The 23440-nt window shown below is 47.1% G+C and overlaps 1 protein-coding gene across 10 annotated transcripts in view; it reads right to left on the reverse strand.

The window, feature by feature from the left end:
• TENM4 (teneurin transmembrane protein 4) overlaps nucleotides 1–23440 on the reverse strand; it is a 645695-nt gene that overhangs the window by 41732 nt on the left and 580523 nt on the right. For 8 of the 10 annotated variants that reach the window (XM_081001709.1, XM_081001708.1, XM_081001716.1 and 5 more), the window contains 6 exons: nucleotides 18300–18567; nucleotides 16265–16408; nucleotides 14534–14783; nucleotides 10574–10594; nucleotides 6672–6904; nucleotides 5506–5660 (listed from right to left, as the gene is read on the reverse strand). In XM_081001709.1, coding sequence (XP_080857835.1) covers nucleotides 5506–5660; nucleotides 6672–6904; nucleotides 10574–10594; nucleotides 14534–14783; nucleotides 16265–16408; nucleotides 18300–18567 — 1071 coding nt within the window. The remainder of the gene's footprint in view (nucleotides 1–5505; nucleotides 5661–6671; nucleotides 6905–10573; nucleotides 10595–14533; nucleotides 14784–16264; nucleotides 16409–18299; nucleotides 18568–23440) is intronic. The other 2 variants (XM_081001713.1, XM_081001711.1) reach the window with 1 other exon arrangement.

The raw sequence follows: 23440 nt of genomic DNA on the forward strand, positions 1-23440 counted from the left end.
CTGCCTGAGGGGCTCTGACTGAAGAGACCTCGAGAGCGGCTTTATAGGATGAAAGAAGGGAGAGTTCCCTAACCGGGGTGGTTTTAAAGAGACCTCTCGCCAGCATCTGCGAGATGCAAGCGGGCGACTCGAAAACAGGTCCATCGCCTTTGAAAGAAGGAAGAATGAGAGCCTGGGCTCCAGATGGCTGCTTTCTAAAAGCTTTTGCAAAGACTATATAGAGAAGACGTATTGTATGCATTTTTCAAAATGCAACCAACGATGAGATGGAGTTGGGGAAAGCTGGGGAGCTGGGGAAATATGATGGACCATAAAGCTTCCTAAAGTTCAGTTGGAATAATAATAATAATAATAATAATAATACCCTGCCCATCTGACTGGGTTTCCCCAGCCACTTTTGGCAGCTTCCAGAAAAATATAACAAAAATAATAAAATGTCAAACATTAAAAGCTTCCTAATACAGGGCTGCCTTCCAATGTCTTCTAAAAGTTTGGTAGTTCTTTATTTCCTTGACATCTGATGGGAGGGTGTTCCCCAGTGAGGGTGCCACTACCGAAAAGGCCCTCTGCCTGGTTCCCTGTAGCTTCACTTCCTGCAGTGAGGGAACTGCCAGAAGACCCTCAGAGCTGGACCTCAGTGTCTGGGCAGAACAATGGGCGTGGAGACACTCCTTCAGGTATACTGGGCCGAGGCTGTTCAGGGCTTTAAAGGTCAGCACCAACACTTTGAATTGTGCTCGGAAACGTACTGGCAGCCAATGTAGGTCTTTCAAGACCGGTGTTCTGTAGTCTCGGCAGCCGCTCCCAGTCACCAGTCTAGCTGCCACATTCTGGATTAGTTGTAGTTTCCGGGTCACCTTCAAAGGTAGCCCCACGTAGAGCTCATTGCAGTAGTCCAAGCGGGAGATAACCAGAGCATGCACCACCCTGGGGAGACAGTCTGCGGGCAGGTAGGGTCTCAGCCTGCATACCAGATGGAGCTGGTAGACAGCCGCCCTGGACACAGAATTGACCTGCACCTCCATGGACAGCTGTGAGTCCAAAATTAACTCCAGGCTGTGCACCTGGTCCTTCAGAGAATAATAATAATAATAATAATAATAATAATAATAATAATAATAATTTATTTATACCCCGCCCTTCCCAGTTCAAAAACCGGGCTCAGGGCGGCTAACAACAAATTTAAAACACTTAATTATAAAAGCAGCATAAAATACAGTATAAAAACATGAATAACAATAAAATTCAAAATTTAGGGGAAATAAGCTTTAGATAATCCCCAGGGCTAGCTGGCTGAATTGGTCCTACTTGGGCCAGCGAGGAGGCCAGGGGAGAATTAGCTGTGGGATCCCAGAGCGGGTGATCTTCATAAAAGGGGAGGGGGAGGGAAGAGAAGGGAAATAGACGATCAGGCTGAATTCAAATTAAACGCCAGGCGGAATAGCTCTGTCTTACAGGCCCGATGGAAGGAGGTTAAATCCTGAAGGGCCCTGGTCTCATGGGGCAGAGTATTCCACCAGGTCGGAGCCATCACAGGACCTGGCCCTGGTGGAGGATAGTCTGACTTCCTTAGGGCCTGGGACCTCTAAACTATGGTTGTTCATGGACCTTTGAGCTCCCTCCGGGTGCCTGAGCACCCACAAAATTCCCCATGAAGGGGCTGGGAACCCACAAATTTCAGTGCACGCTGCATGGCACCCATGGTCCTGGGTACCCACAGTCACGGGGCCAAGTTGGCACTCCTGCTGTGGGATTCCCCCAAAGCTGGCTACTGTGGAGAAAGAAGAAAGGATCAATGGGCAAGTCAGGCCACATCAGAGCTATTATTGTGTTACATTCCATGCGCACCTTCTCTAGCTGCTTCCCCAGGGAAGGCTGGTGTGAGGAGGTCTAGAGGCAGCCATTCCAAAGGCTCAGCAGGTAACTAAACAAGCTGTACAGTGGTACCTCGGGTTAAGAACTTACCGTATTTTTTGCTCTAGAAGACTCACTTTTTCCCTCCTAAAAAGTAAGGGGAAATGTGTGTGCGTCTTATGGAGCGAATGCAGGCTGCGCAGCTATCCCAGAAGCCAGAACAGCAAGAGGGATTGCTGCTTTCGCTGTGCAGCGATCCCTCTTGCTGTTCTGGCTTCTGAGATTCAGAATATTTTTTTTCTTGTTTTCCTCCTCCAAAAACTAGGTGCGTCTTGTGCTCTGGTGTGTCTTATAGAGTGAAAAATACGGTAATTCGTTCTGGAGGTCCGTTCTTAACCTTAAACAGTTCTTAACCTGAGGTACCACTTTAGCTAATGGGGCCTCCCGCTGCTGCCGCCGTGCAATTTCTGTTCTCAACCTGAGGTAAAGTTCTTAACCTGAGGTACTATTTCTGGGTTAGCCGACTCTGTAACCTGAAGCGCCTGTAACCCGAGGTACCACTGTAGTTTGGTGGTGCTTTTAAAGAGGACTTAAAAAATAACAATCTAGTTTGAGTGGAGAGATGGTGGAGGAAATCGCAGGTCTAAGTATATATCAAGCCCCTGCTTGCAGAAGAGAAGTCACAATGTTTGCCAAGACAGATTTTTTTAAACAATCAAACTTTACCTCTGGTCCACTAGGCAGGTGACTTTTGTAGGGCTGTAATTTTTATCCCGCTCATAAATGGCAGACGGTGGGGTAGCTGCCACAATGGAGCGGGAGCAATCTTTTCAAATTAGGGGGAGAAAGAAGCAAAGGAACAGGTGCCAGGTGGATGCCTGGAAATTGCATGGGTGGTTGTGGAAAGAAAAGAAAAAACCCCATTGACTTCCATTGTGCCTAACTTACAGTGCTCAAGCTTTCCAGCTAGGAGCTGTGGTTCCGCAGAACAAAGTTTCATCCCCCAAGCCGTAATAATAATTATTTGAGGCGTGCAACCCCTGGCAGATTTAGAGGTTATGGCTCCAGGCTGGTGCTGATTATCGGGACGGACAGTGCCCCTGAAAACCGAGCCCTGAGCAGCATCAGTTTGCCTACCTTGTGCTAAGAAATGCAGGTGTCAAAATAGATTTTTTTTTCCTATATAAAAAAATAAAAATAAAAATTGAGCAGCTGGACTGAAAAAGCCCAGCATGAAAGCCATTTGCAATCTGAAGCAATTCAAGATTCTTCGTTTTCCTGCTGTTGATAATTTGGGCAGAACAGACTTCAACCACTGTTTCTGAGATATTAATTTGAACCAGTCCCACTCCAAAATGTGCTGTGTCCAATTTAGGAAGTCTCCGACACATACGGAAAGAAAAAGTACTTCCGATGAGCAAATGAGTTGTGTATGTAATGGCAGACCTGAAGCCATTTTGAATTTAGGCTGCATTGCGATGTATATGCTGACTCCTAATAATAATAATAATAATAAATTATTTATAACACGCCCGCCCAGCCAAAGCCAGGCTCAGAGCGGCTAACAACTAGAAAAGCAACACAGCATTCTAAAATCAATTCATTTTAAAATCAATTCAAAATCAAATTAAATTAATGGCAACCATTGAGCTATACTATCATATATTGATCTCTCTCTCTCTCTCTCTCTCTGACACAAATTGCCAACTGCAGTAGTCTCTTAGCCATTGGCTGAGCTGCAGTGATGTCAGAGAATGCTCATATTCTGAGGGCGGAACGTTGACAAAGCAGTTCAGTGGCTGGAAAAAGTGAAATGGCTTGAGATGAATCTCAAGACTAGAAGGCAGGTGGTAAAAGACAGGGCAAAGGAAATGGGGATAAAGTCAGAAGGCAGCTGCAAAAGGCTCATCTAAGCCAGAAGCTGAGGCTCCAATACTTTGGCCACCTCATGAGAAGAGAAGACTCCCTGGAAAAGACCCTGATGTTGGGAAAGATAGAGGGCACAAGGAAAAGGGGATGACAGAGGATGAGATGGTTGGACAGTGTTCTTGAAGCTACCAGCATGAGTTTGACCAAACTGCAGGAGGCAGTGGAAGACAGGAGTGCCTGGCGTGCTCTGGTCCATGGGGTCACAAAGAGTCGGACACGACTAAACGACTAAACAACAACAACTTCATGAGCACTAGGGGACAGGCAGCCGAACGGGCCATGCAGGTAAAAGATGAACTTAAGGAAAGGAAATAAAAATGCATATGGATTTGACACAACCAGCAAAATATTTGCAGGTCTCCAGTTCCACAATATTGATTGTGTGCACACAGTGTGCCAGTTGCTGTTCCGATGTGACAAAGACGCTGTCCAGAGTGCTTACAGTCAAAAGGGACATTTAAAGCCCAGCTTGGAACACAGGAAGTGGCTTGAGAATAAGGAGACAAATCAGGCCATTTCCGCTCCCAGAAGACCTCTGCACTCAGCCGGATAATCCAGTCTCCCAGACTGCAAATGTGTGATGATACAGCTGGGAATCCCTACATTACTGCAGTTTGAGGGCACCGCAGATTGAGAGTTCCCATGTACCTTCTTTCCAAAAACACTGCAGAATGCTGATTTCAGTGCAGACAGGCCAAAAATGAAGATATTGGAAGGTCGTGAGACAGGAATGAAGAGGATTTATTTGTGGTGGATACTTTGGAATGAGCAGAGCTGTGGCAGCCCACGAGAACCTTTGCGGAAGCGTTTCCTATTGAGCTGTAGTGATGCCACGCAATAGCTTCACCAAAGTTGCCCATGTGTTGGCAACCTCAAGGTCAGATGACTGCAATGCCCTCCATGTGGGGCTGCTCTTGGGGGCTGTCTGCAGGCCAGTTAGGGCAGATCAAGGGGCAAACTGGTGCAAATACACCTTGCTTGTGGTATTTGCAATGGCTGCCAATCTGTTGCCAGGCCAAGTTCAGGATTTTGATATTAACATAAAAGGTCTTACGTAGCTCAAGACTGTATACCAGGCACCCCCAAACTCTGCCCTCCAGCTGTTTTGGGACTACAACTCCCATCATCCCTAGCTAACAGGACCAGTGGTCAGGGATGATGGGAATTGTAGTCCCAAAACAGCTGGAGGGCCAAGTTTGGGGATGCCTTGCTTTATACACTCAGAAGGTGGCTCACTGTAGTCTGTAGGAAAGCTTCTCCTACAGGTTCCTAAGATGTCAGAAGCCTGCTGCAAATGCAAATGTGGAAAAGCATTCCTGTCGATACATGACAGGTGCTCAGTATCTGTTTTTTCTCTGCATCAGTAAGATTTTCCAGCTGGATGAAAAACCTCAATTTTTTGTATCTTTTTTAAAAAAATGTATATTCTATTTTTTAAATTTTTTGGGGAGTTGTTCTGAATTGCTGTTTAGTTGTTGTTTTTAGCACGCTCTGCACATTGCCTCAATTACTAAACAGCGACGATAGAATATGCATAAACATTCCAACTTCTGAGCGAGAAGGTGCTGTAACAGAATGTGGGGAGGCAGCGCAGCCTGTAAGGAAAAGGTGCCTGGAGGAGGAAAAGGTAATTGGCTTGCCAGACAAGAGATGGAGAAGTTCTGCCGTGGCAGATGACGCACAGTTTTGACAGTGGAGAAGGAATGAAGGGGCCTTAAATACCTGGGAGATATCCATGACTGAGTCACAGCTCAGAGGCCGGGCGGATGTTAGGTCATTGGAACCGAGCACCGTTGAGATGATCCCGTTCTGATCGATGCGCCGGATCATGGTGCCATCCACAAAATAGATGAACCCAAATTTGTCGACCGTGATGCCTGCGAAGAGGAAACAAACCCATCTTGGATAACAGCGCAGAAAGAACTTCACTATATATATCTATATCTATATCTATAAAGGTAAAGGGGACCCCTGACCATTAGGTCCAGTTGGGACCAACTCTGGGGTTGCGGCGCTCATCTCACTTTAATGGCCGAGGGAGCCGGCATACAGCTTCCGGATCATGTGGCCAGCATGACTAAGCTGCTTCTGGCAAACCAGAGCAGCGCATGGAAACACCGTTTACCTTCCCTTACCTATTTATCTACTTGCACTTTGATGTGCTTTCAAACTGCTAGGTGGGAAGGAGCAGGGACTGAGCAACGGGAGCTCACCCCGTCACGGGGATTCAAACCACTGACCTTCTGATCATCAAAAGCCCTAGGCTCTGTGGTTTAGCCCACAGCGCCACCTGCCTCCCTCTATATCTCTATCTATCATCTATCTATCTATCTATCGATCTATCATCTATCTATCACCTATATCTATCTATCTATCTATCTATCTATCTATCTATCTATCTATCTATCTATCTCTATCCACACACACACACACACACACACACACACACACACAACAACAACAACAACACACAAATGCATGTTTGTTCCGAAAATGTGTTTGGCATCAATGCATGGCTGTCAGGCACTTCGTAACTACGGTGCAATCACACGATGTCATGTGATTGGCAGGTGGGGCTGCCCCTCCCGCCTGTCAAGGTTGCCCTGCAGGCAGCCTAAAAGATTCTTCCACTTCCCGGAAGGCTGGGATAAGGACTTTTGCAGCAACCGTTTTACACGTAGTGACGAGATAATTCAAAAGTGGACAAACTCTGCTTGGCTGAGCCCTTGACATACACCAACTAAAATTACATCTGCAGGGCTGCCAGCTAAAGATCAAAGGCATTGGGTCTCCCCATTTTAAAAAAGTAAAACAACCTGAACCTCCCAGGTCAACCCAACCTGCCTGTTTTGAAGCCACCGCATTCTGCTAAGGAACGGCCCTCTTACCCCTAGGGTTTGTGAGCGTGGCCTCCGTCGCTTTTCCACCATCTCCGCAGCGTGTGTCATCAAAGGGAAGACACTGGTCTCCTGTTCCGGCCACCACCTCTGAGTTCTTCACAACGTCTTTCACCACGGTGATGGACTTGATTCTAAAGACACGGCGGCTGTTGGTGTCAGAGAGGTAGATGGATCCGGAAATGGGGTCCGTGGTCAGGTAATACTTATGAGCGGGGCTATGGCTGCAAAAACAAAGGAGGCGGGATATTGACCTTGTTCCTACATTCTCAGGAAGACAATCAGGAATCCTGCTGCAGGTGCGATGATGTCACAGCACCATGCAGCCAATCAGGTTTGGCTATACGGGCGATGTCAAATGAAGCTCACACATTGCCTGAGGGCAAAGGCAGAATGTTCTCCCATTATTGGAGGAGGAGGAATAATGAGCTTTTGTACCGTGCAATATTTTTCAGACTCCTCCCCCCGAAAGCTGAGGCACAAGAGTGAGACTTGTGAGATTCAGGTCTCACTTTATTCGTGTGTAGCTCTGATCTGATCCTTATTCATTCCTTGAGATTATGTCACTAGACAGAGGGCGGGATGCTCACAGAGTTATGTGGAGCGCCCAGTCCAGTGGCTGTGTTCACACATTACAATAACCTTCATTTATTATGCATAACAGCACGCTAGTGCATGCCGTTGGATCCTTCCCACTTTGCTCTTTCCCTGGAGAAAGAAGGTGAAAACAAACTAGGAGGCTATGATTACGCTTGGCTTCCTATTACATCCAAGCTTGGGATTGTGGCCTTTTGCTCCCTGAGAAACCAGCCTCCCTGCTCCAACCCTCTTTCTGAAGATCTCTGAGAATTGTAGATTATGGGCTTATCTTTCACCTCACATTTTGCTAGGCAGAGATCCACACTTTCCTGGTTCGTCTCCAAGCGTGTTATTATTATTATTTGGTTTGTTTAACCCCACCCCTTTCCCCAAGAAAGCCTGATCTCTACTGCTGAATCGGAGCAAATGGCAATTCAGGTTTTCGCGGGGAAAGTGGCAGGGAAGCTCAAACCTGTGCCTAGAAATACGGAACAAAGATTAAGTTTGGATAAGCCCTTTATTGAGGGGAACAGGAGTCTCCCAGTGACTTTCAGAACCCTTAGCAAACCATAGCTCCAAGGATTCTTTGGAGTATGGGTAGGCAAACTAAGGCCCAGGGGCTGGATCCGGCCCAATCGCCTTCTAAATCTGGCCCATGGACAGTCCAGGAATCAGCGTGTTTTTACATGAGTAGAATGTGTTCTTTTATTTAAAATGCATCTCTGGGTTATTTGTGGGGCCTGCCTGGTGTTTTTACGTGAGTAGAATGTGTGCTTTTATTTAAAATGCATCTCTGGGTTATTTGTGGGGCATAGGAATTTGTACATTCCCTCCCCCCCAAAAAAATAGTCCGGCCCCCCACAAGGTCTGAGGGACAGTGGACCGGTCCCCTGCTGAAAAAGTTTGCTGACCCCTGTTTTGGAGGAATCCACAGCTGTTTAAAGTGCCATGATACTGCTTTAATTCTACAGCGCAGATGAGGAACCCTGGCCTATCATGGCATGCGAGTCTGGCCACTGCCTTAATTTTGTAAAAACAAAACCCACCCAAAGAACATGTTGCAAATCACTTACCTAGCTAGCATCCCACCTGGCTCATTCGAGTCTCATGCCATGCTAGAAACAGCCATTTTACATAGCCTTGCCCTTTTCTTTCACCTCTCTCCCAAATGCTCTGCATCCCTCAATTTGTAAAATATATATATAATAATACCTCTGCCCTGCCTACTGAATTAACTTAGTACCTTTTTCATAGAGCGAGGGAGCTGGGCAGAAGAGAGGGGTGTTTGTGGGAAGACCTATCTGATTTATCCCAGAATATCCCCCTGTGATTTTACCTTATTAAAGTCTGAGCAGATTTCATCTGCGCACGATGACACTGATTCTTGCTAAATAAAATACTCTGACCTTCAGCGACTCGGGATGGCAGTTTGGGCTCCATCTGTATTCCTTCTCGATGACAGCAAACTGGCAGGGTATTATTTCATTTACCTGCCCGTCACTCAACCTGAGAATCCACTTTGTGTGTGTGTGTTGGGGGGAAGGTGCCCTGTGGGAATCCGCCATCCATTTTTATCAGGCCCCCAAGAGTTCGCCGCTCTTCTCCAGCAAGGCTCGGCTGAATGTCAGTCAGCTCTTGAGCGGCTCCTAATCACCGGAGGTGGGCCGGAGAGGCATTAATAACCACCGGCTGACATTCCCCAGCACCTTGTTCGCATCCAAGACTTTCAAAAGCACTTTCCGCGGAGCCTCTCGTCAAATTGGACGAGGCCATGGCGGTGATTTACACACAATGACACACAGACAATTTGGACAATGTGACCCCTCTAACCACTTCAGGTGTGGAGGAGTGACAGGTGCCGGCAAGTCTCCCCTGGCGGCCTTCTAGAAAAAGCATTTTTCACCTCAGAAAAGTGACGGGCAGGTAGTTGCCGACAGGCCAGTTCCACCTCTTGAGTTAATTTGATCTGGCTGCCTGACCAAATTTCAATCAGCGCAGAGTTTAAAAAAGGAAAAGGAGTTCGGCCACATTTTTATGTAACTATGGGGGACCAAAACCCTCAGGTCTGGACCGCATATGGGGAGGAATGAACCAGCTGCCTTGGGTGGCAAAATCCTGTGGGGCGGCGACCCTGTGGGTGCCCTACCCACCCCGGCAAATTTTTGCTGGAAGCCACCACCACCCAACCCCAGTAAGCGAGGCTTTGGTGGGACGGGCCTCCCTTGAAAATATTTTCCCACTTATGTCTCAATAGGCACACAAGCACCACACACACACAACAGAGGATCATATTCCCCACCCCCAGCAACAACAAATCTTTATTTGTGCTAGGAAAGTCGGATTCCCTTCCCTGCATAAGTGGTTTAAGATATCTGGATTCCCATACAACAACGTCGTAAACAAATGCAACATTTTGATACCCAAAGCAGTCTGAAATCTCTGTGATTTATTCTAACCTAGGTATTTTTGTGGGGAATGTCCATTTATGGGTGGATGAGGGCAGATGTAGATCTAACCAAATTCTAATGTGTTTGGAGCAATCGCCATTGTGCTTAACTCTGCTACCAGAGAGTAAGAGATCTCTCTTCCAAACATTTCTCTCCGGCAGAAAAGACAATTGAAGTGCAGAAAGCACATCATCTTGGCATGTCCTGGGCTTGGTTTTAGAAAAGTACTTAGGAATGTAAAAAAATGCCCTGTTGGATCAGACCAAATGGCCCATCTAGTCCAGGATCCTGTCCTCACAATGGTCAAGCAGATGTCAATGGAAAGCCAGACATGAGCACTCCTTCCACTTGAGATGGGCAGCAAGTGGTATTCAGAGCCAAAACACCTCCAAAACACCTCCTGCATGCATTTCTCTACTCCTCTTTGCAAGGCATGTTTCGTCTGTACAGTCATCGGGTTACAGATGCTTCAGGCTGCGTTTTTTTGGGTTAAGGACCGCCGAAACCCAGAAGTACCAGAACGGGTTACTTCCGGGTTTCGGCGGCCGCGCATGCGCAGAAGCGCTAAATCGCGCATGCGCAGAAGCGCCGAATTACAACCTGCACATGCACAGATGCGCCACTGCGGGTTGCGAACGTGCATCCCGCACGGATCACGTTCGCAAGCTGAGCATCCACTGTAATTTGTGTGTGTGTGTGTGTGTGTGTGGCATCTAGCAATAAAATATCATTTGACAAATAATCCATACACCATGTAAAAAAACCCAACCATCTACATATAGCTCAACAGGCAAGAAGTAATAAACGAGAGAGAACGCGCAACGGAGGAAGGGAGAGAAAGCGACGGTTGTCCGCTTGTTGGCTTACCTATGTCTGAAATCTTTATTTCTGACAGAAGAGCAGGAAAGCAGAAGAAGAACAAGACAGGAGGAGGAGGAAAGAGAGAGAGAGAGAGAGAGAGAGAGAGAGAGAGAGAGGAGAGAGAGGTTAGCGGCTGAGCTCCGAAGCATTATTAGCAGGCTGAAAACTTGACAGTAACAACCACATTGTACAAAGCAATAATAAATAAAGATTTAGCAAGCCTGACACTGATACATTTCATAATGGAGATTACTTGTCAGAGGAGCTGCCTTATACGTTGCTGCTGCCCATCACTGGGGGGCCGGAGGAGAGAAAGTGATCTCCTGGATGCCTTTGGAGTTGCAGCTTAGGTACAGAGGGATGCAGAGCAGTTGTCACGGGGTCCGCGTTTCCCACGGTTGCCTCCGTCTCGAGATGTCGTTTCTCAAGACAGATCTCCCTGGCGCTTTAGGGACGACTCATACAGCCCTCCTTGCACATGGTGGACCGGGTACCTTTCCCCTTTCACCGCCGTGTCCTCGTGAATGCACAGAACAGCTGTGCAAACAGGCCCCATACTGTGAGCATTCGTGTTCGTACCACCGGTCAGCGTGCTTCTTCTATTTTACAGAAAGGCAATTTAGCAGCTGCAGCGTTGAGGGCAACGATGCACGTCGGTGTTTTTTTTAAAAAAATGTTTGAGCAAGGCTCAAAAAGCAGCCACAGGAGAGAGAGAGGGGAGAGCTGCGCTGATGTTGAGGCTGCTTTTTGTTCTTGTCGTTGTTCCCGAACAAAAGTTACAAACCTTCCCTCTCGGCAACCTTTTCCGAAACCTCGTTTTACAGCCCTCTGGAAAACAGGGCTTCCTACAAAGAAACCACACTGAAATGGCAGTCCTCTCCAAGGGAACACACTTTGAAAAAAATGTTTGCGCCCTCCAAAAAGCCAGAGTTTCCCCGGATGGCCATTAGCCGAGACCAGCCAGTCTGTGGGCCTTGAATAATTCCTTGATCCTTGGGTGTTTAAGCACAAAAGAAACAGAAACGGCTTGCTTTCATATGCCTACTTTGGAGGCAAGGAAGTAAGTTGTTCTTCTGAGGATCTGGGAAAGGATTTGGGGGGGGGGGCTGGGCTGGGCAGAAGGTTGCCTTTAAAGTGATTGAGACTATTTGCCCACCTAGACCAGTGTTGTCTGCTCTGACTGGCAACAGCTCCCCAGGGTCTTTCTCACACTTGCTGCCTACTTGGAAGGAGTGATGCTGGAGACTGACGCTGGGACCTATTGCACGTAGAGCATGTCTCTCCCACTGAACATGGCTCCTTCTTCCCCGATATGATCTCATCTGATTTAGGAATGGCTTTGTAAAGTCTAGACCAGGATTGATCCAGACCAGACCTGAGCTAAGCATAGGCTAGTCCACCCCAGGATTTACAGAGCATTATGGTAGGAAGAGCTGCAGTTTGCATGGAATCATGGGCAAGGAAACTATTTTAAAGCAAACCTCTTTACCCAAAGCAGTCTCAGTCCAGATTTTTTGTTTCTAAGAGTCCCAGGTCCTGAACACCGGATGCTTAATAACACCATATTCAAAGTGGTTTTATACCACTTATTGTGCCTGCAATTTTGTCCCTGCATTATTATTTTTTAAATGCTAACTAAGGAAGCAAACATTAGCTTGAAATTGGGCTGTGGGAAAAGACTGCAACACTTCCTTTCCAGAATTTTTGGATCTTGAGTGCTCAGGAAAGGAAGTTTGGAAGTAGGCTCCTGTCTGGTTTGGACTAATTTCTTTAGAGGCACCAGACTCAAAGCGAAGGTAGGCTTGGAACGAACCCTTTCACAATCTCTAGATGTGTGGACATTATGGGTTGCATTAGTGCTACACTAAAGCCACCTTAAGTGTACTACTTGCTCTGCTGGGATGTTGTTGCACAAAGAGAACGCAACGGCAGGTTGCACAAACACTCGTGCAAGGAGTTTCTGCAAAGCACAACTGTTGCGCTGGATTCTGCTGCTGCGCAATATTGAAACCCAACCCTCTACGGCTTGCGTTTTCGAGACAGTCGCGGGAGTCAAGGACAGATCTTTCTGGCAGCTTCTCAGCGCTGTTGCCGTTCCACTAATATGGACACAAGGGAAGCACAGAGGGGGAGAATTCCTTCCGATGGCAGGTCACCTTTCCATTATGTCGGACGGCAGAAAGCCCCCCTTCAAATCCCTAAAGAGGCTTCCTGCCCGCTTCTATGAACTTACTGAACTCCAGCGGGTGCAGAATGCTGCAGCGATGCTCCTCACGGGGTCCCTGCCATGGGAGCATATTCACCCAGTGCTTTTCCAGCTGCACTGGCTCCCGGTGGAGTACAGGGTCAGATTTAAGGTGCTGGTTTTGACCTTTAAAGCCCTTCATGGCCTAGGACCCTTGTACCTACGGGACCGCCTCTCCCGGTATGCCCCACGGAGAGCCTCAAGGTCCATAAACAGCAACACCCTGGTGGTCCTGGGCCCTAAGGAAGTTAGATTAGCTTCAACCAGAGCCAGGGCCTTCTCAACACTGGCTCCGGCCTGGTGGAACGCTCTGTCTCATGAGGCCAGGGCTCTGCGGGATCTGATTTCTTTATGCAGGGCCTGTAAGACAGAGTTGTTCCGCTTGGAGCCAATTTGATTCCTTCCCCCTCTTTCTTTTTTCTTTTCCTTCTCCTCCTGCGATAAGGCTACATTTTAATATTTTGATGTTTCAATATTTTAATGTTGTATTTTAATCTTGTTTTTAAGTTGTATTCATTCAACTTGTTTTTATTATTGCTTGTTAGCCGCCCTGAGCCCGGCCTTGGCTGGGGAGGGCAGGGTATAAATAAAAATTATTATTATTATTATTATTATTATTATTATTATTATCTGCAGAGCTCTCCATTGGCTTGCACTGTCCCTTCCAACTTGTTCCTGTTCTGCAGGAAGTTGGTAGGATGGCCAAGAAGAAGAAGGGAGCTTCAGGAAGGTTTGGGACCTATAAATCACAGCTAACTTGCTGTCCTACTTATGAATGACTCTCTAATGTTCCCATTACCCCTGCTACCTTTCCAATATTAGACATTTCCTTGGGGCTGCATGTTAATTTTGCAGTGTGGGCAGCAGAAGAGCCGCCAAGGAGATGCTCAGCTTCTCAGGCAAAACCTTCCCTGTGCCCCATTTGCCCTGTCCGTCCTTTCATTGCAAAGTTTTGATCTCACTTAGCTACTGGATCCCATAATAGCTCAAGCTGGCTATCAGAACTGGGGGGCTTGTGGAACTGGCTCTTTGCAGATTTTGAATGTGCAGGCAGTGTTGTCACAGTCACTCGGATTCTGCACTTCTCTGGATTTTAGGATAAAATACATTTAGAAATGCACATTTAGAGAGAGAGAGAAAATATGCATTTTAAACATGGATTTTTGTGTGGGTTGCTTAAAAGAAAAATCACAGTTTAGCATAAAAATGAGATGAAATGGATCCAGTACGTTTCCGTGCACAATTCAAAGTGTTACTGCTGACCTTTAAAGCCCTAAACGGCCTCAGTCCAGCATACCTGAAGAAGCGTCTCCACCCCATCGTTCAGACTGGACACTGAGGTCCAGTGCTGAGGGCCTTCTGGCGGTTCCCTCACTGTGAGAAGTCAAGTTACAGGGAACCAGGCAGAGGGCCTTCTCGGTGGTGGCGCCCGCCCTGTGGAACGCCCTCCCACCAGATGTCAAAGAGATAAACTACTACCTGACATTTAGAAGACATCTGAAGGCAGCCCTGTTCAGGGAAGCTTTTAATGTTTGATGCATTACGGTATTTTAATATTTTGTTGGAAGCCGCCCAGAGTGGCTGGGGAAACCCAGCCAGATGGGCGGGGTATAAATAATTTATTATTATTATTATTATTATTATTATTATTATTATTATTATTAAATGGATGCACAAATTCAAAAGAGACACAGTAGTAGACAGATCTATCCCCTCCTAACCTTAATTCCAGTACGTTGGTGACGTTTCCGGAGGGGAAGATTCTACGGATGTAGTTGAAGTCCCCGACGTAAAGGCTTCCGTCCGAGCCGCAAGTCAAGGCAACAGGAGCCAGAAGCTTGTTCCCATCGGCAAGGCCATTGCAACTGGGGCAGGAGATGCTCCTCCTGCGGCCGTTCCCCATGATGCTCCCTATGACAGGTGGCTGCTGGGAGATGAACTGGTTCTCCCCGTTTCCTTTGTGCAGGATACCTGGAGAGCAACAGAAAGCAAAACAGAGCGGGGGTGACTCTGCTGCGAGGGGTTTGGAGGCTGCAGCCAGGGTAGCTGTCAGGAAGCCAGCCAGCAATAAATCACACAGTGTAAGTGAAGTTAACTCTTTGCTAGAAGAAACAGGATCTGGAGATGTGGAGGCTGAAGGTCCCCAACGACTGCCTAAATCTCCACTCCTCTCTCCTCCTGTTTCAGCTTCTACAGGAAGCTCCTGCAGCCAATCGGAAGCCACAGAAGCCCCATTGGATGTTTGGCTTCCAAAAATAGTTCACAAACTGGAACAGTCACTTCTGGGTTTGCGGCGTTTGGGAGCCAAAACGTTCGAGAACTAGGCTGTTCGAAAACCAAGGTACGACTGTAGTAATAGTACTTTTTCATTAAACATCTTTAAAAACATGACCAATTTTGACCAAGTCAAAAGGAAACATGACATCATGGGTGATCCTTCAAAAATCTCATTTTTAGTACCTTCTGCTCCACTGTCAAGGTCAGGAGCCTCTATTGGCCCACTCTAGTTATGTGTTGGGAAGCGGGTGGCGCTGTGGGTTAAACCACAGGGCCTCGGACTTGCCGATCAGAAGGTCGGCGGTTCGAATCCCCGCGACGGGGTGAGCTCCCGTTGCTCGGCCCCTGCTCCTGCCAACCTAGCAGTTCGAAAGCACGTCAAAGTGCAAGTAGATAAATAGGTACTGCTCCTGCGGGAAGGTAAACGGTGTTTCCGTGCGCTGCTCTGCTTCACCAGAAGCGGCTTAGTCATGCTGGCCACATGACCCGGAAGCTGTACGCCGGCTCCCTCGGCCAGTAAAATGAGATGAGTGCCGCAACCCGAGAGTTGGCCATGACTGGACCTAATGGTCAGGGGTCCCTTTACCTTTTTTAGTTATGTGTTAGTGAGGCACCAGCCATGGAGGAAACAACTGCTCTGCTAGATCTCCCATGACAGGTCCCTTGCTGTCCCCCTGTGATTTACCACCCTCTAGTCCTGCTCAGGCTTCTTTGCAATGCAGTTCCTCTAAAGGACGCACCTGTGTGTTGTGAGCAGAGGAAATCCAGGAAAATCTAGGCTGGCCACCCCCATTCCGTGTGCCTGGGTTTCCTCCGCTCATCCCAGACGCACCGGAATTCAAACGCCTACTCTAGAAGGACGGCGGCACTCGGGGCAATCTCTGCCAGAAGGAAAATGCTTGCAAGGGATTTGCAGAGGCCAGTGGCTTGCTGCATGCACCCCCAAAGAGGTTCGCACCATATGTAGGTTGCAATAAATAATTTGTTAGCAATGTATGTGTGCGCGCGCACTTTGTGTGTGCGCCCCACTCTCTCTCGTTTGGGCTGAATTATTAATGGCGATCAAGCTACCGCTTGCCGTGCAACTGTGTCAACCCCTGTGCTATTTTTATTATTTGCAAGTTGGGGCGGTGTGGGGAGGAGGAAGAAGCTGGGACCAAGAAGACCCGACGCACCGCTCTGGATGTTGAGGGCGTGGTGCTTGTCCAGAGACCACCCTCCGAGTTTGGAAGCGTCGATCTCGTAACCTTGAAGCACCGCTGTTCGCTTCTCCCACAGGATCAGGTCCGGACACGATTCGTATTCATAGCCCACCGAAACTGGGAGGGAGAGACAGAGAGAAATGGAGACCCGCAGATAATGGCCTTAGAAGTGCGCACTCAGCACAGAACGGAGGTTTCTAATTGGGTGGCCGGGTTGGCGAGAAGGGGATTTCTGCAGGCTACAGCAGATACTTATTTAAAACATCATCACATCCATGCAGAGCATCCTTCTTTAAAGGCTACGGAGCATTATAAAAAAGGTCAGCGTAGTAATAGGTGTTGAACAAATGCTCTAATGATTTTAAAACGGCCGGATCAGGGACGTGTTTATTAGACACGGAACGCTCAAGGTCTTCGATTTGCATTTTGCACTTTTTTTCCTGCTTTAGTGGGCAGAGATGTCCACTGATGCAGGACGGGAGGAGAAAGAACTAAACGCAGAAAGAGAACATGCTGTGTTTTAGGACAATCCACATGTACCGTATTTTTCGCTCTATAAGACGCACCAGACCACCACAAGACGCACCTAGTTTTTGGAGGAGGAAAACAAGAAAAAAAATATTTCTGAATCTCAGAAGCCAGAACAGCAAGAGGGATCGCTGCGCAGTGAAAGCAGCAATCCTTCTTGCTGTTCTGGCTTCTGGGATAGCTGCACAGCCTGCATTTGCTCCATAAAATGCACACACATTTCCCTTTACTTTTTAAGAGGGAAAAAGTGATTCTTATAGAGCAAAAAATACGGTAGATTAAGCAGGTGAGCAGCGAGTGAGGGAAAGCTCCTTACTCTCTCTCTCTCAGGGCCTAGAGGCTGATGTTTGTCTGGGGGCAACAGAAGGTACCCCAGTTATGGAGTGTAAGGAAAGAAGGAAGTTGCTGCAGGATCAGGCCCAAGGCAGATCTAGCCCGGTATCTTGTTATCACAGTGGCCAGCCACATGCTCCCTACCTGCAGTTCCCAGCAAATGGTAAAAAAAGCAGGCTGAGCAATACTCCTTGCTCTGCCCATGGTAATTGCTTAAGTCGTGGATGTAGGCTGGCTCAGCTTTTCCACTTGGAAGGGAGGAAGCAACTAAGATTCTCCAGCCCACTCCAACTTGATGGGGGCGGGACTGTCACCATCAACAACAACCTTTCCCTCCTGCCATCACAGAAACCCTGGAAGTGACTTACACCAGACGTTTAAAAGCAATCAGTCCTCCCCAAAACCAAGCCAAGCAAAGCATAAATGAAGAACAAGGAGCAGCAGATTAAAAAGAATAAATCATACACCCAAAAGAGCCAGGGGAAAATACCGTATTTTTCGCTCTATAAGACGCACCAGACCGCAAGACGCACCTAGTTTTTGGAGGAGGAAAACAAGAAATTTTTATTTATGAATCTCAGAAGCCAGAACAGCAAGAGGGTCGCTGCGCAGTGAAAGCAGCAATCCCTCTTGCTGTTCTGGCTTCTGGGATAGCTGCGCAGCCTGCATTCGCTCCATAAGACGCACACACATTTCCCCTTACTCTTTAGGAGGGGAAAAGTGAGTCTTATAGAGCAAAAAATACGGTAATAATAATAATGAGTTATGAGCTGGGCCGAAGGCATGCAAAACATAAAACGGTATTTAGAAGTGCCAGGAAATCGACAAGGTGGAAGCTGGGTGGATGTCCTGGGGCAAGGAGTTCCACCGTTCAGGAGCAGCGACGGCAAAAGCCCTCTAGCACAGGCATGGGCAAACTCGGCCCTCCAGATGTTTTGGGACTACAATTCCCATTATCCCTGACCACTGGCCCTGTTAGCTAGGGGTGAGAGGAGTTGTAGTCCCAAAACATCTGTAGGCTGAGTTTGCCTATGCCTGCTCAAGCGTGTTCCTGTCTGCCAGATGGTGGTGGGAGGTGCAAAAGGGCATCAGCCAATTGAATGGATGGGCAAGCTCATGTGATACGGGATGGAGAGCAAGCTCTTACCAAAGGCCTCCGATAACCCATACACCTTCTGGTTGTAGACGTCAGTCTTGTCCCAGATGAAGTAGTAGGAGAGATCCGGGGCGGCAGCGAACCACTTCCTGAACAGGCGTCCCTCTACGGCTACCATGAGATGGACTTTCATGAGGTTGAACGGGATGGTAGGATGGGTCAAGCTGATCCTCAGGACCGATTTGTAGCCGGGCGTACGGCTGCTCAAGTAACTCAGCTTGATTTTGCTGCCTGAGATTTTAATCTCTTCTTGCAAGGCCTGGAAAAAAGCATCCCACCAAAGTGTGTTATTATATCACATACCGAGCAGGTAAAGAAACATACCCAGAGCTGCGATTTATGAGATGTTTATGTGCGTTTCTTAAAAAGAAGAAGAAAGAAAACTGATTTCACGGATAGAACTCTGGTTTTATACACCCACGATAAGACACACCGATAAGTAAAAATAATTTATAAGCTTGTTTTTGGAAGCTAAGAGATGCTCATCACTCTCAGGCTGCAATCTTATCCATCCAAACCTTGAACTCAGCTGGACTTCTTAGTTGGTATAAACAAAACTGTGATATCATTATTATCAACATGCCCTTCACTCTAAGGTCCCACAAAGGGTTTCAACAATTTAAAAGACAACATAAAGGTTTTAAAAACATACAATTGCAAAAATTACAATTATCTATATATATAAAACCATCATGGCACCATGAATCATAACAGATGTCTTTATTTGCATGAACACACACAACAGATCTAACAGCGTCCCTGTGATCAGCGGGGAATTTTGTTCCAGTAACCTGAAGATCCAGAAGCATTTGTTTTCGTTTGTTCAAGGCTTCGAGATTTCTTGAAGACAATGCTCCTTCTACAAGGTGAGCTTGTTTTTTCCTGCTCTGGAGGGTAGGATGTGACCCGGTGCCTTCAAGCTACAAGAAAGGAGATCCAAAACGAACACCAGGAAGGACTTTCTGACAGTAAGAGCTGTTTGACAGTGGAATGGTCTTCCCCAGAAGGTGGTTCAGGACCCTAAGGAATTGTTGTTGTTTAGTCTTTTAGTTGTGTCCGACTCTTCGTGATCCCATGGACCAGAGCACACCAGGTACTCCTGTCTTCTACTGCCTCCCGCAGTTTGGTCTCATGCTGGTAGCTTCGAGAACACTGTCCAACCATCTCATCCTCTGTCGTCCCCTTCTCCTTGTGCCCTCCATCTTTCCCAACATCAGGGGCTTTTCCAGAGAGTCTTCTCTTCTCATGAGGTGGTCAAAGTATTGGAGCCTCAGCTTCACGATCTGTCCTTCCAGTGAGCACTCAGGGCTGATTTCCTTCAGAATGGATCGGTTTGATCTTCTTGCAGTCCATGGGACTCTCAAGAGTCTCCTCCACCACCATAATTCAAAAACATCAATACTTTGGCGATCAGCCTTCTTTATGGTCCAGCTCTCACTTCCATACATCACTACTGGGAAAACCATAGCTTTAACTATACGGACCTTTGTTGGCAGATCTTTGTTGGCAAAGATCCTCCTTCATGGATCACTTCCTTGCCATGGCAAAGGGGCTTGAATAACTCAGAGAAGCTATGAGCTATGCCGTGCAGGGCCACCCAAGATGGACAGGTCATGGTGCAGAGTTTGGACCAAACATGATCCAGCTGGAGCAGGAACCAGCAAGCCACTCCAGTATCCCTGCCAAGATAACTCCATGGACAAAGACAACAGGCCTAAGGAATAAACCTACACAAATCTGGAGTGGAGGCCCTAAGGGATTTGGACGGCGACTTGTATGCTTCCTTCTGGCAACTCCTGCAGCCCAACTGGTGCCAAACATCTTGCTCTGCTTTCCTTTATACCACATCAACGAGGCCGAGGGGGTGTGTGTCTTGTCATCTGGGCAGCCCAGGACCTCAATAAACACTCCAGGGATATCACGTCGGTGCCACTAACACAGCAGTTTAACTTCACCCGCCGAGGCACACTCCATTGTCTCTCGGGACAGACGGATGCCAACGAAAAGGGTTGCTGCAGCAAACATTTCCATTTGATCAAAAGGCAGACAGGGTAGCCAATGCAGTGCTCTCCAAATGGTATTGGGACTTGTAACTTCCATAATCCCTAGTCAGCGTGGCCAACGGTCTGGGCTGATGGGTGTTGTAGTCCAATCACATCAGGAGGGCACCATGTTGGCTATCTCTGGTGCACATTTTCAATGCAGGGTCTCAGATTATGTGTGTATGTTTGGGAGAGGATATATTGCAGAAAGTTAGGCAATCACTGGTGACTCAGGAATAATTGATGCTTCACACAGCATGACCCACTGATAGAAAATGCCTTTTCTAACATAGTGCCGGCTGTGTGACACATATGCGTAACTGAGAAAGAAATAAAACAATGTCTCTCCCCCCCCTTTTGAGCTATTGCTTTTTCTTTTCTTTTTTTAAAATAATTTTTATTAAATTTTCCATTTTAACAATTCAATCCAATCACATTAAATATTCCAAATTATAAAATACATATCATATGAGCTATTGTTTTTTCGTGCATTCAGATTCATGTAAACTTAAGCAATTCAATGATTAGTCCACTTAAATCTCATATATTTTATCAACGGAGATTTCTTTGATTAGGTAAATCCTACCAGTTGTTTTTTTTTTAATGCTAATTTTAAATCTGTCCCCCAAGCCACTTTAAATTGCGAAAATAAATAAATAATTAAGAAAAGGGTTGCTTTGAGCTACTAGCAAGGACCCAAAATATTTCCCCGAAGTGATAATTTATAAGCCCGGAGCTTTTTTGCATCTCTCGACAAACTGATAGACCTGGAAAGTTAATAGTGCGGTTTCCTTGATCTCATACATATTTACTTTCCCTGAATGCAGCCTTTTCAATTTACATAGCTTGCTGGGTATGAGCTCGAAGAAACAACAGAACTGGGAAAAGCCGGGGACTTGTCTTTTTTTTATTTTTTTAACTTATTTTACAAGCTTATCTGCCAGGCATGCTGGAATCCAACGCAGCCAGTTACAAGCCGAGGAAGGGGAGGTGGCCCTTTAATGCAATCTGTCTTCGCATGGAGAGAAAGCGTTGTTTGCAACAACTTGCCCTGATGCTGTTTTATTAAATTATTGCTTTGCTCTGCTGTGGCCCATCTTCCTTGCCCAACTGCAGTGTCTCGTACCGAAGGTCAGTTGTGGGAGAAAGCAAAGAGCGGTGAAAGGCTTTGGTGCAAAACGATGCAAGGAATTCCAAAATGGCAGCACTTTGGAACACACATGGTGCGGTCATTCCTCCTCTGGTCGCCGCTGTGGATACACAATCTTGACTGCCTGTCTTCAGGTGCCGTGGCAGACTTTGGGCTTTAACATTTCTGTGGCGCCCTAGGCAGTGACAGAATTCAGTGCTCCCTTTGCCTCTGGCCTTCCATTGTTCATCATTGCTGCGCGCACCCCCCTATTGGCTTGGTGCCCAGTGAAGGCGAACCCCCTAAATCTACCTCTGCCAGGCACTGATATGGGTGGCACAGTGGTCTAAAACACTCAGCCTCTTGGGCTTGCTGATCAGATTATCTACTTGCACTTTGATGTGCTTTCGAACTGCTAGGTGGGCAGGAGCAGGGACCGAGCAACGGGAGCTCACCCTGTCGCGGGGATTCAAACTGCCGACCTTCTGATCGGCAAGTCCTAGGCTCTGTGGTTTAACCCACAGTGCCACCTGCGTCCCTTCCCAAGGGATAGGCTTCTTATAAAGCAGCATTCTCAACCCACAAGCCAGGTAGGTTTCACACTGGGATCTCCCTCTGTTTCTGAAAAATCTCACCCCATTGCTCCTTTCACCCAGTGGCTGCTGGGTAGGAGAGGCAATGCAAGATGCCAGATAATCTGGATTCCTTTTGCCTGCTTTATTCCCCCTCTCTGCACGCTGCAAAGCCTTCGAGTGATAATTTCCGAGTCCCTTTCCTTCCCTCCCATCGAATTGTAAATAACATAGCTCTGGGAGTGAGGGGTTTTCCCCCCCCCTCCTTCTCCCCAGCAGAGACAATTGCAGATTGTCTCCGCTGGTGACTGTTGTTAACCGGCGTTTCCCTGCCAGTCGATCAGATACGGGCAGAAACAAATAACGGCGACGTGAGCGGCAAGCTTTAAATATCAAAAATATGCAAATGCCTATGCAAATTAGTCCGAGACCCAGAGGGGAAGTAAGCATTTGTGCAGAGAGAAGTGTGTGTGCGTATTTGTATAAGGAGGGGAAAGGCCATGCGTATTTTGCATGAGTAACACAGGAAGCTGGTTTTTTACGAGTCAAAACCGGCTGGTGCATCTAGCCCAGTTCTGCCAGGTTTCAGGCAGGAATCTTTCAAAACCTTATGCAAGGATATCAGGGATTGGAAATAAGACCTTCTGAATGCAAAGCATGGACACAACTCTCCCAAATGCTAAAATCCTGCCCCTTTTTAGATGCAAAGCATTAAAAAAGTTGAAACAAACAAACAAAATTTCCTTCCAGTAGCACCTTAGAGACCAACTAAGTTTGTTATTGGTATGAGCTTTCGTGTGCATGCACACTTCTTCAGATTAAAAAAGTTGTATCAGGTAGAACAGGGGGAAGGAATGCTATGCGAGTGGCTGTTTAAACCTCTCTTTGAAAAAATAAAAAAAATCCTTCCAGTAGCACCTTTAAGACCAACTAAGTTAGTTCTTGGTATGAGCTTTCGTGTGCAAGCACACTTCTTCAGATACACTGAAACAGAAGTTGCCAGATCCTTCTATATAGTGAGAAGGTGGGGAGGGGTATTACTCAGAAGGGTGGTGGGAATTGGAGATTGGCAGATAGCTGAGATGAGCCTGCTGACGACTCTTAACGACTGTAATAGGTCTTACAGGAAAAGGCAAGGGGTGAGAAGGTGAGAAATGGCTTAGTCATGTATAATGGTCTATTAAAGATTCTCCCCAGTTGGTTTTCTGTTGTTTAAGGAAAGGGCATTGTATCTTTTTCCCCTCTCGGGAGAAAATGGCAGCTGAGGAGGAGGATTTTGAACAGACAAATTTGGGCAAGGGGAGCGTTACCCTTGCCTGCCCCTCCTCCAAACACATTGGTTCTCAAGTCTGCCATCCGTGGCTGCTTTGCATTTAGCAGTGCCTGCCC

Source organism: Podarcis pityusensis, assembly GCF_964106645.2.
Source record: "Podarcis pityusensis genome assembly, chromosome: 4".
In the NCBI taxonomy this organism is placed as follows: Eukaryota; Metazoa; Chordata; class Lepidosauria; order Squamata; family Lacertidae; genus Podarcis; species Podarcis pityusensis.